The 13,433-nt window shown below is 38.4% G+C and overlaps 1 protein-coding gene across 1 annotated transcript in view; it reads left to right on the forward strand.

The window, feature by feature from the left end:
- The window catches only part of pi4k2b (phosphatidylinositol 4-kinase type 2 beta), a 118,789-nt gene extending 105,712 nt beyond the window's left edge, over window positions 1-13,077 (forward strand). The window contains exons 9-11 of the mRNA XM_041785507.1: window positions 11,430-11,563; window positions 11,659-11,718; window positions 12,065-13,077. Coding sequence (XP_041641441.1) covers window positions 11,430-11,563; window positions 11,659-11,718; window positions 12,065-12,238 — 368 coding nt within the window. The 3' untranslated portion in view covers window positions 12,239-13,077. The remainder of the gene's footprint in view (window positions 1-11,429; window positions 11,564-11,658; window positions 11,719-12,064) is intronic.
- Window positions 13,078-13,433: the final 356 nt, after the last annotated feature.

Below are 13,433 nucleotides of genomic sequence, written 5' to 3' on the forward strand. Positions count from 1 at the left end.
CTTCTTTATCCTTAATTTCTTTTCCATATTCAAACTGAACTGTATCCGATATTAATATTATCACTCCCCTCCTACGCCCTTCTTTATAAGTATTGTAATATGCATTCCTATAGCCGTACCTTTTTAGTTTCTCATGCTCTAAACATGACAGATGAGTCTCTTGGAGAAATATGATTTGTGCCTTATCCTTCTTGGCTTTTGTCATCACCCTGTTTCTTTTTATAGATGAGTTAAGACCATTTACATTCAGCGACATTATCTTGATACTGCTATTCATAGTTATTTTCCACTACTTTTGAAAAATACACTCCCAAACAGCACTGAACCAAATACAAATGAACTGATAAGAACTTAACATGAACTAAAGAAAAAACTGACCCCCAACTAGGGGATAATCGTTCACTCCTCCCCTGTTCCCCGTCGGTGGGTGGAGGGGAAATCCTCAGTTCCAAAGAGGGCCCCCCTCTAGATCCAGAACCACGCCTAAGGTGCAATGCTCCCCAGAATATAGACATGTCCAACGTAAATATCCTGCCCTCTCGTAGCCGGTTGCTTATTTTCTATAACCTAAAACATAATATAAAGTAGTGTGTTGGCTTTTCCCTGCTACGTCTGGCATTGTTTAGTCTTTAGTTATACCTGTCTTTTTCCTGGTCTTCAGTGCCGACTTGAACAAAACACTTTTAAGTTTTCACCTGTCAACTTTGAAGCCTTTCCCTGACGCGGAGCATTGCTTCCATCCTCCGGTTTTTCCCCTTACTGGTTGCCACTCAGCCGGCTCCCGTCTCCTCACGTTCCCCGCCACAGACTCGCTGTCCCCGCTCGGTTCATCGGTTCATCGGTATTACAACCCAAGCATAGCATGTGTGTCACTCGGGACCGTTGTCTGCTGCGCTGGCCCAGGGGCAGAGACGCAAAACTGTGATATGGCTGGGGTCTGTTTGTGGCTCCTGGCAGCGGTTTTGTTCTTAAGCACGGAATGCATCTGGTCTCGTCTGGGTTGGCAACAGACATGAGCCAACTTCAAAAATGGACGTCGTCCAGCCAACTCTCGATAAATTTGCACTTACCCATAATCACAGACTAGCTAGCAAGCATGCAGATAACCATTTATATCAGCAGCTAGTAAGAAACTAGCCTCTCTATATCTCAAAAAGTCCTGCGAAAATAATTTTATCAGACCTGCCAACCTTGGCAAAATATTTTGAGTACCACTGTACCACATGTGGCATTTCTCACAGATTTTTGCAACTCCTTTGCTTGGCACACAGTAATATCCCCATTCACAGTATGAATTGGTTCACTAACTGGAACACATACATATACATAGCACTGGTGCTACAGAGGTTGACAATCTTGTAGCACAGAACAATTTTTTTTGTATTATTTATTAAGCATTTATTTGACATGGACACAGTAACACTGATGCTGTGACATTTAATCATACACAGGTCCCAGATGCACCACTGTAAGTGTTTATAGCAAAGTGCTAATTTTCAACACCTGTCCATGGGAGGCTCTTAAAGTTAAAACCTGTAGCACAATATATAAAATATTTCTTACATGGTTACCAACATGTAACCAAAATATATGTTCAGTAAGTGAAAGTACTTGAAAAACAGCCTAAATTAGAGCCCTACATTAATGTCTAACAAAGCTAACAGCCAATCATTGATAAGGATTTTGGGGTGCAGCAGAGAATAGAGACGCTGATGGTTCATCTCCACATTCAGACACAAAACAAGAGCAACCTGCAGGAAGCTGACTAACTTTATAGAAGTGTTGGTGCTTGAAGACAATTACAACAATATGATTTGGAAATCACACTGAGATAGATCAGACAGAGGAGAAAATGAGCTCCATGCATGCTGTTATTTGCTGCTGTAATCCTTTTATCATTCTTTTTTTTCACTTAGGCAGAACCAACAGACAGCTGAAGTTTTTTCTGTGTTCATCCTATTTACTTAACCTTTAGTGTGTTCTAGAGACTGAAGTATGTTTCTGTGATCATCCTTTAACTGAGTTTCAAGGACTGAAGTGTTAGGTCTATCTATTTTTATATTGGTATTGATATTGGCTAAATCTAATTCACCAATATCTCCATATTGTATAAACCTCAATATTGTTAAGCCTAGTCAAACTAAGAAAAAGAGTGAAGTACAAGTTTTATGTTCTTATGTGGACCTTTTTAATGGATTTCTTGCAGGCCAATTCAAAAGGACCAAGGGCCACAGTTGGCCCACAGGCCATAGTTTGGACACCCCTTACATATTCACTGATACTCAGAGTAATAGGAAAGTATTTGTAACATTATTAGAAGTGCATTAAACACTGCTAGAGTTTAGATATTGTACTATCACACTGGGGTCTGATGTTTATAGAGCTGATGTAAATGAATAAATCCCTCTTTTCTCTCTAACAGTGTAATCATAACATCAGCACTATTGGAGTTAAATTGTAAATAAAACAAAAAATCTATCACCAAATCGTGTCTTTACCCTAACGATACACACAAAGTTTATGCAGTGTGCTCCTGTCTCTCTCTCTCTCTCAGACACTGCTGTCTGTCTGACCATGTCATATCAGACCTGTATGCTATAATCAGACGCGTATTAGCTTGTTAACCAAACAGCAGCAGCTACAATTTTAGTGAAGAGAAAATGCATCGTTTAATACACTAATCTTTAATCAGAAGTTAGCGCAGACTGAGTGCTCTGTCCTCTCACTGACAGCGAACACACCGCGACGTATGAGCTAGTGCAGGTCACTTTCTCACCATCGTATCAGCTGCGGCACGTGACCGCTCAGACTCCAGACACAGAGGATTATGCATGACGAGAGGAAATAAAATTAAAGGATCGGACATGAATTTCAAATCTTAAATCAAAGTGGAGTGAAGTTTTTGTGGCGACAGGTAAAACTGCGCGCCTGGCAAGCGCACCTCTCTCACCTTGTCATCGCAAGGGGAGGGAGGCAGGAGGCAGGAAGGAGGGGGAGCGGGGATATAACGGTTAAGCAGACTCGTTATTCACCGCTACTCTGCATAATTAGTTTAAACTGCTTCACCACGCTGCTGCATCTGCTGTCACACGAGTATGATGGTGCACATTTCCCTCAGAACTCACATGTCCGCAGCTTTTTGCGTGGTTTAGAGAGACAATATCGTACCAGCGTATTTTCAGGTCAAATTGCATACCTGGTACGCAAAATGCGTACAGGTTGGCAGGTCTGTGTTATACAAGTAGCGTATGTCTGTCTGTGAATAGCTGTGTGCGTCTGGGTGGGTGGGGCGAGCGAGAGTGAGAGTGAGAGAGCGGTAGACCCAGAGCCATTGAGAGAGAGAGTTACGACACGCTTTGATCTCGCCGCCGCGCGGTCACGTGGTTCACGTAGCTCATAATAGTTCCAAACATATCAGAGCTGTCAGTCTGAATAATTTCGAGCGGGAGAGACCGCAGCAACGAGAGATTTCAGTAAATATTAGCTTTTAATCCAGAGTGATTGTTATTTTGATTATCATATACTCATATTTATTGTATAAAAGTACAACTTTAAGTAATAGATGCCATTTTAGTGATCAAAATACAGGATTGTTGAGTTTGTCAATGATAAATTTTGGGGGGAAATGGGGATTACAATGACGGTAGTAACTTTTTGTTGCAGCTAATATATAAGGGGCTATTTTCAGTGACTATATATGCAAAAGTTGTACTTATTATGAATTTGACCACATGTATAATAGTATTTTTTATGTGATTATAGAGACAAGATTAAACATTTTGTCTGTTAACTTTTTGAGGGAACAGCAAATACATTCGTTGTCATAACTATATTGTTGCTGCTAATACAGTATATAAGAAGAAATTTTCTGTTATATGAACAGTTCATAATGTGCATTAATCATAATTATGCCTTTGTGTATACTATTGGGGTTTGCTATAAGACAGGATTATTCATTTAGCTGCTTTTAAAATTTGGAGGTAATATGGGATTCCTACTTCAATGTTGAAAATAGTGAAAGCACACACAAAAAACATCAACCTTTAATGAAACTTGGATAACATTTATTGCCTATTTATCACCTATCTAAAGTTTAAACCTCACTGAAACCATAACTAAGCCACATACATGCACAGTCCCACCTGAGCATTGCCTCTGTATCCACCTTTTTTTTTTTTTTACCTTAGCTTCACCCTTTTCTTCCGTCTTTTTGAAATCCAATGGTAGTAAGCATTTATTTACTTTAATTTTACAATTACTTTTTTAATGTTATTATTACACTGTAAATATATGGCTGTTGAATTTACAGTACATCCCTGACAAAAAGCTGCCAATAATGCCCTGGTAAACTGCTGTTTGTTACTGTAAGGCAAGTTTATTTGTGTAGCACATTTCGGCAACAAGGTAATTTAAAGTGCTTCACACAGGATACTAAAATACAATGACAAAGGGATAAAGAAACACAAAATAAATCAGTGATTTACAGCAATTTATTTTACAGTTTAATACTGTATTTATATTACAATGGTTTACTGTAGTTTTTTTATAGGCAAAACATTGAACTATAATCCAGTTTACAGTATGTTCTTGTATCAAATTTAAATTACAGAATTTACCTTTCAACTCAAGTTGCCTGGTAAGCACTGTTAAATGTTCCCTTGACAGAATGTTATTGTAATAAATTTTGCAATGAAGTTTTAATATTAGCTTTACAAAGTTTACCTGTACATAGAGAGAATAGTACAAAGACAACTTTAAATCCTAAATGCTTCAAAACTGCATTCTAAAGTCACTTTACCAGTAAAATAAAAACAGAGTCAAAGCTGCAGTAAAGACATTTATTAATACGTCATAGTTTTTCATTACATGTTAAAGTTTTTCAAACATGAGCTGTAACAGCAATAAAAACTGTAAAAGAGAGCAGCAAAGTTAGTTTATACTTTTCATACAACAGTATTTTTTTTTTTTTTTTACCAAGAAATATAATTTGTTTTATAATTTTCTTGAATATTTTACTTTTTACAAAACATTTTCATTTCAGCCGATGTGTGTTTTGATTTTAATTGCTTCAGTAAATAACCATACATTGTTTATCTGTACACATTCTTCTCAATTATTTGTTCTAAAATCATCCAAATATTTACAGAACAGAGTCAGAGGTTGGGGTGGAATAATCATTCATTAGTTTTAACTGAGGTAAAAAGTTAAATTAATCATGATTTTGATTTTTGCCATAATAACCCAGCCCTTACATAGAACCTCTGCTGCATCTCCAAAACCACTCAATGACCCAACAATACACTTAGTAAGTGAATATACTTTAAAAACTGCCTGTATTACAGCCTTTCATTTATAGCAACAACACAAAAAACGCCCTTTCTGTCACTGGATCTGCCGTTCTTCAGGACAAGAATGACTCTGCAGCAGAGAGGGGAGACACTAACAGATCATCAGCATTCAGTCAAAGAATAAGAGTAAACTGCAGGAAGCTGTCCAACTTTGTAGGAGTGTTGGTGATGAAGATTATTGAGCAATATGTTTTGTTAAGTGGACGATGAGGTGGAGCTGGTAGTTGAGCAAATAAGTGCCATTCAGGCTGCGTTTGCTGCTGTTGTCTTTTAGAAATTTTATCTCAGTATTGGCTACAGTAAGTTTGTAATTATCAGCATGTCCTGCATCCCTAGTCAAAACTAAGAGTATAATTATAATATAGATTAGAGTATAATTATAATATAGATTAGGCTTCATGTTCTAATGTGAGCCTTATTTCATTTTATTTCATTATTTTACCATCAGGTAATTAAATCTGGACCACGGGCCACAGTTTGTACACCCCTGGTAAAATTTAATGATACCCAGGTAAATGGGGAAATATTTCTAAAACTGTAAGATATTTGATATAATCTGTAAGAGAGAACATGTATTCAGTATAATAAAACTGGGACTATACTGTCACAATTGTTCCTTAACTAAACAAAAAATCTAATAACTAAAGATAAACTGTGTATGCTAAAGAGCACAGACGTCTGAAATTATTTTGAGGTTAATGTGGACAAACTGACATCTGGTTGTGCTAACTACGAACTAACTTATGTGCTGCTCATATTAGCTTACTGCATTTGGAAGTTAACTACGTATTATTTTTAGATTAACATTAAGTAAAGCTGTCTATATATATAATATCTATGTTGCCTAGGCTAACAAGATGTCAGCTCATGAGACAAAATGTAAAAATAAACTGTAATTTTGTGTACTTACTCGGTGAGTTGGCCTAGGGTACGCTGAAAACACGGGCTCTCAGCTGGAACTATTCGCTGTTTGGAACTATCGGGCTCCCCATGAGCCACGTGACTTCCGCATTCCTCAATTTCTATTGGAGTATATGGGAGTGTCATAACTCTCTCTCTCAATGGCTCTGGGTAGACCACTCTGCCCTGTGCGTTCTGACTACGGTCGGGGCCCCGAAGCAGGAAAGGTTCAAAAATAAGATTTAAAAAAAAAAAAAAAAAACAACCTTTAAATAGTCCTGCCCCGACAAATTTAAGACCTTTGGGTAATGTATTTCATGTATGCTAAACCAGTAGAACTAAACCGATATAATAAAAATATACCTGGTACATGCATAAAATGTAGGGAAAGTAAAGGAACCCTATTTCATTGTTTTTGGCAATGTAGGAAAATTAAAATTTTTGGGAAGAGGTGAGGGTAACAATAGAAAAAAAGTATTGCAAAACGCATCACATTAAATCCCGCCGACTATGTTAAGACTGCAAATGTAACAATTGAAGATGACAGCGAATGATGTGACCATGCAGTTTCTATGCTTGTGACTATTTTCTTTACACATCAAATGCACTGTATATAATGCACATTCTCTTGCAGCAGATTGTCTTGTTTAAACTATAGACTGTAGAAAGAATTGGACAAACCCCATGTGACGTCAGTCATCTGCTTACAATAGGCGGACTCAAATGGCTTTTGAAGCCCATTCGTGGATGCTTCCATATTGAAATCATCGTCTCAACCGAACTTTAGATCAACCTAACGGCCCGCCCACTAAGCGCAACTTCCTGTCAGCTTGCTAGCTAGCATTCCGGTTGCCAGAAACGGAGCATCTGTCTGCCAAGCTATCTGTCAATCAAATGAGACATGCCAATCACCGTGAAGTGAGGTTTATCCTAAATATAATCCAAACGATCGTGGTACAAAAAAATTCAACCCCAGTACAGTGGGAGCACAATAGGACACTAGCTAATGAGACACATTTGGTGTTTTGAACCAGGCTGTAAACCAGTTTATTTTGTGTGTCAAAACCGGCTGTTTAACATGTGTACAGACGGAACTTCCGGTTTTCCTGCAGCCAGCCTCAAGTGGACACTCGCGGTATAGCAATTTTTTGCACTCACGCATTGGCTTCATTTTTCAGGACCGGAGGTTGCCGCTTGGTTTACACAGAGGAGCACAGTTGTTGGTTCGATTTTGTCTATAACTGTTATATTTATTTGTATATTTGTCTTGCAAAAAAACAATAAGAAATATTATGGGGGATAAAAAAGAATGCCATTTTTTGCTTTTTTTCTGCATAAAATGGCGTTGCTGTTTCTGTACTGAACGGAAGAGAGAAGATTAAACAGCATTACTAACACTGCCTGAAGCCCCTGTCTGTGCAGCTGTTCCGCTCATGTCTTTATATATATAAAGCCCAAAGTGCTGCTTATGACCTCCTAATCAGATGTTGAGGGAAACTGAGTTTACAGCATCATTCAGAGCTGGTTGGGACAACAGACTCTAGCCCGGTGAGCCTAGCTGTTTTTGCTAACTGCTAATAAGCCTGGTGTTGTGTTTCAATGAAAACTGGTGTTACTGAAGTGCTCTGCCTTTTTCAGCTTGCATCACTTGTATCCAACTCTTGATTTTCTGCTATCTGAAGAAACCTGATGTATCCAGAATGTTAGATTTTAGCCTGCTGGCTGTAGATATACACTATCCAAGTTACCTGTCTGAGTATCAATTCGTTTTAGTCTGAGAAGAGAGACATGCTGTAACTGCCCCCCGGTGTGGTAAAAAAAGCAGGGAGTCTCGACTGATGCTTCTCGTGGGTTTATTGATGTACTCGAAGCACTGTGAAAACTAAAACAAAAGGCAAAGTCTTAGTGACAATTCACATTCAACAACAATACACAAATCCCCAAATCAAACTTCATCAAAGACGAACAAACAACATATTTAACACACTTCATACTGCATCACTGCATTTCAAATAAACAATGAACATGGGAGGCAACAAATAAGTTTGTGCAAAGAAAAATACACAAATCTCTTAAACAAGAATGTGTGCACCGGTACGTCAACTTTGATCCTAGTACAGACAGGGGAAACTTTCAGCGCAGATGATGAGGTGGTCAGTTGAAGCCAGTTTTATCTCATGCATTTAATGTCACCACATATCAGACTTAGAGACCTGCGTAATCATAAACACCCAAGTCTGCAGTGTTATAGATGTGTTCCTTTAGTGAGCCATTAGGTTTACTACTGTATGTACAATGTTCATATATCATACTTTAATCTTCAAATGATATAGAGCGGTGATAGCACTGATTGATTAGTATGAGTTGTGACAAGGTGTGTAACAATCAGTCTAATTGCTGAGTAAGCATATAAATAGTGTAGTGTGTAATGCTGCACAATGGATGTGCTGGCACTGCTGGAAGATCACGCAAATGGTAGGATCAGGATGGAGAGAGACTTTGAGGACCACAAAGATTTCCTGGTCCATGATAATGACTGGCTAATAAGCCGATTTAGATTCCCTAGAGCAGTGCTCTTGGATCTAGGTGCTGAACTGGGCCCAGTGTTAGAAAGAACCATCCGCCGGAACCACGCCATCCCGGTGCATATACAGGTGCTGACCACTCAGGGGTTTCTGGCAACTGACTCCTTCCAGCAGGAATTAGCCAACAGGTATGTGTTTGATATGATTAACAATACATAATTCTACATTTTTTGTCTAAAGCCTCTTTTGGGTATGACATAATACAGTTAAATTCTGTCCTTAGGTCTGGGATATTGCAGCCATCCCTCAGCACACTAATGCCAGCCGTTTTGGATGACATTATAGACATGACCAGTCAATACATCAGGTTTCCTTACACTGTGGGTGAACAGGCCAACATTGAAAGGCAATTTGCAGCAATGTCCGGTTTCCCAAATGTAATCTACTGCACTCAAGTTGCTATAAGGGCTCAGAGTGAAAATAAATTTGTCTATGTGAACCGAAACAATGTGCATTCAATCAATGTACAAATTATGTGTACCTCAAACATGGTTTTGACAAATTTAGTGGCATGGTGGCCTGGGTCAACACATGACTCATTCATCCTGACACACAGTGGTGTAAGGAACAGACTGTAGATCGCTCTGTGGAACTCACACTATTTACAGCGCTGACAACGTGCTGCCACTCACTTGTTTTCTTTTATTAGTGATGCCACTACTGTGACCACCAAATAAAATATTTTTTCTGGCCTCCACCTCACCCACAAGCACCTCTATTTTGGTCTCTGTGAAATTCCTTTTCCTAGTCGTTTATGCCATGATTGAGCGTAAAATGCTGTCAATCAGCAGGCTAATTTATATGCAAAAACATTCATGAAGTACTTTGCATTGACCATTCATGGTAAAATGTGGGTGTGTACAGCGCGGGATGTGAGATGAACCCACCTGCGCAATCTTCCAGGTGGACTGTGATTTATAAAGGGAAAAGGGCTTGCAAGTGTGCCCACCTATGGTTTTATAAATCAGATAATTTGTTGGCGCACGCCATTTTCAGCTTTTGGGCGCATGTACCCTTTTAGTATAACCTTGCAAAGCAGATGGATACCCCCGTTTCCTTGTTTTTTCATTTGCAAATCCATCTTGCAAAGCTCCCATCTGAACTGTTTGGGCCCAGTTAGAAAGTGACAGGACCAATCAGTGATGATCATGATCATTGATAGCAGCTATGTCACGTGTTTTGTTGCTCTGATTGGCCCGTAGCGATGTGACAAAACGTTCACCCAATCATACTCCGAGTTTTTTTCAAAGCCTCTGCTTTTTCTCAAACGTTCCCTATTGAAGCTTTCCCAGATGGATGTGTGAAACAAATTCATCTGGCGTGTCAGGTTACTTTTAGTATGGATCCTCCACAATGTTTTATAAATAAGGCCCCAGTTCTTTTTCTCCACAGCCCAGGTAAGATGCTTCTGACACTGTCTCTGGTTCAGGAGTGGCTTGACACAAGGAATGCCACATTTGTAGCCCATGTCTAGGATTCGTCTGTGCGTAGTGGCTCTTGATGTGCTGACTCCAGCCTCAGTCCACTCCTTGTGAAGCTCCCCCAAATTCTGGAATGGATTTTGCTTGACAGTCCTCTCAAGTCTGCAGTTTCCTACCACACATTTTCCTTCCACTCACCTTTTTTTGAATATGCTTGGATATAGCACTCTGTGGACAACCAGCGTCTTTAGCAGTGACCTTTTATGGCTTACCCTCCTTGTGGAGGGTGTCAATGACTGTCTTCTGGACATCTGTCAAGTCTGAGATCTTCCCTATGATTGTGTCACCTACTGACCTAGACTGAGAGACCATTTAAAGGCTCAGGAAACCTTTGAAGGTGTTTTCAGTTAATTAGGGTGTGACACCATGACTTTCCGATATTGAACTTTTTCCACAATATTCTAATTTTCTGAGACACTGAATTTTGGGTTTTCTTTATTTGTAAGCCATAATCATCAAAACTTCAAGAAAAATGGCTTGAAATATTTCACTCTATGTGTGATGGGTTTCACTTTCTGAAATGAGTGACAAAAAATATTGAACTTTTTCATGATATTCAAAATTTTTGAGATGTACCTGTATAAATTGTCTTGTATTGGTTGTTCAAGTATGAACTGCTCAAAAGGGTTCACACTGGAACAGAGTCAATTGTATAGTTGTTCGTACAAAGCCAAAATACTTTTGACTGTTGCCTCATATTCACTAATTTCATATTCATTAATGTAATAAAACTTTTTTTTTCAGTACGTTGATCCACTTATGTTTTTTTTTTCAATTAAATAGTACATTTTTGCATGATTAATGATTTAAAAAATTGATTATTAATATTAGTAGTGGAAGCATTTGTATTGTTGGTACTGTATGAGTTGTTGTATTATTAATGTTATTATGCCTCCATCTTCTCTTTAGATGCTGTTTAAAGAATTGTGCAACATAACTGAAATAAAATAAATCAAAAGTATTAAAAGGTGCTGACTCAAAAATGCTGTAAAAGGAAAAGGCAGTTGTAAACCACAAAAACTATTATGGTTGTAGCAAGCAATGGTTGATTCCTGTCACTGGGCGCATATTGGGAGCTTTACACAACAACTACTATTGTTTCCTATTTCCATCAGACCCGTTCCACTGGGCCTGGCTTCCTCAGGCTAAGGTTGCTTTTTCCCAGGAGACCAGAGACCTAGTGCTGTCTCGCCTCTCTGACATGAACTTTGTCCAGGACCTCTGTGAGGATCTCTTTGAAATGTTCAAGGTATGATCCACATTAACATCTCTTCTCACAAATCATCCTTGCAGAAAATTGAAACTATTTTTAAAGTAGAGCACCATCTGACTTGTATTTTTTAGGAGGATAAAGGCTTTGACAAAGCAATGTTTGAAAGACAGATGTCTGTCATGAGAGGACAGGTGAGCTTTGGGTGTCTATGCCTAATATTCATTACTTTTAAATGATGCACTTCTTTTCCTGACATGAAAACAGAAACATTTTAGTAATTTCTTTGTACTACAAAAAACTTGAATATTCTGATAAAGGTTTTATGCATGTTCAATGTTACTATGTCCCTAAGTTACATGATAATGTAATTATTTCGATTAGAGCTGAATTTTTCAATTAGTTGCCAGAAATTTCTCAACTCCCAAAATGAGTAGTGTCACACTAAGCCAGTGCACTGGCAGTCAGGGTGATTAAAATGCCTGTTTCTCGCTCACAGTATTGGTTTTTGTGTTTTAAAATCATGAACTCTATTGCCAGATTTTGAACCTGACCCAGGCACTGAAGGACGGAAAGAGTCCCATCCAGCTGGTCCAGATGCCAAGGGTGGTAGTCGAGCGAAGCCGTTCAGGCAGCCATGGTCGGGTGGTCACTCTTGGCAATGCCTTCACACAAACCTTCCACTGCAAGCGTCCATTTTTCTCCTCTTGGTAGACAAACATTGATGAGGAGCAGAGATGAGAGGAGACATTTGGAACCTGTCTTCTTTTGTCCTAAAGTCAGAAAGTGATTATGGAGAGGACAATGCAGTACTGGAAATCGCCATGTTTCCTTGGAAAGATTAAAGGATAAAGAAAGGGGAAAGATAACAGGACAAATGGTTTTGACTGCCCCTTCATTATTTTGTAATGACATTGAGGCTTTGGGGTAACATGAAAATTGGAGGGCAGCAATACCAATGTCTTCAAGACATAATGGGGTTATTGGTGTCAGTTGTTTTTTTTCTCAAAGGTGTATGGTTTAAATTCTGAAAGAAATGTTTGTTTTTTTACCTAATCCAATCAAGTGGTTCAGTTTCTAGCAAGATCTATTGGAAGGGCTAATAGCCAGAGTAGAAGCACTTAGAGATGACAAGCTTAACATGTGGTTAGGTGGCGCTTGGGAAATTTAAGAACTGGTTTTAAAGCTCTTCACAAAAAGTATCTTGTGGTTGTTGCTGCTGCCATTGTTTTTATGCATTTCTTTTGCCAGGGATTATTTCTTGCTTGTTTGGTATAACAAGAAAAAATATTTTTTGCCTTGCGGGATTACTTTACCAAGAGCTTTATGCACACTTGCACTAATAGAGGTCTTTGACTTGACACCCATCTTTCGTCAAACCATTCTTGTGAGGAGTGGTTTGACGAATTACAAATCGAAAGACTATATGTCACGTTTGTATGATAGTTCCCAAGGTAGGATCATTTAAATTTTTTTTTTGTTGTTGTTACGATTAAATAATTATATAAGAACTGTATATTACAACTGGAAAATAAACTTTTTAGAAATTTCAATCTTTTCCTGGTCAGTCTCGTATTTCAGATTCTCAGTAAAGAGAACCAACTAGGACACCAAAAGTTTTTGGTGCCAGTTGTGCCGAATGGGGTTTTAAATTTGAAGTTTTAAGTATGTAGTATTAAAAATATGTATATTTTCTTTGCATTGCTAATAAGACAACTGAACTTGCAACCTAAGTGACTTGGATAATTGGGTGGACCCAAGTTCTCAAATACATTCCTGATTAAAATTTTAAGACCAGTTGAAAGATTGCAAGAATTTACATTTTGCAGTGTTGGATCTTAAGCAGGTTCTAAGTAGAGCTTCAAAATGCAAAAGAAGAAATAGGAATGAGACCAAAAAAAAATTAAGT

This window comes from Cheilinus undulatus, linkage group 4, assembly GCF_018320785.1.
Source record: "Cheilinus undulatus linkage group 4, ASM1832078v1, whole genome shotgun sequence".
Classification (NCBI taxonomy): domain Eukaryota; kingdom Metazoa; phylum Chordata; class Actinopteri; order Labriformes; family Labridae; genus Cheilinus; species Cheilinus undulatus.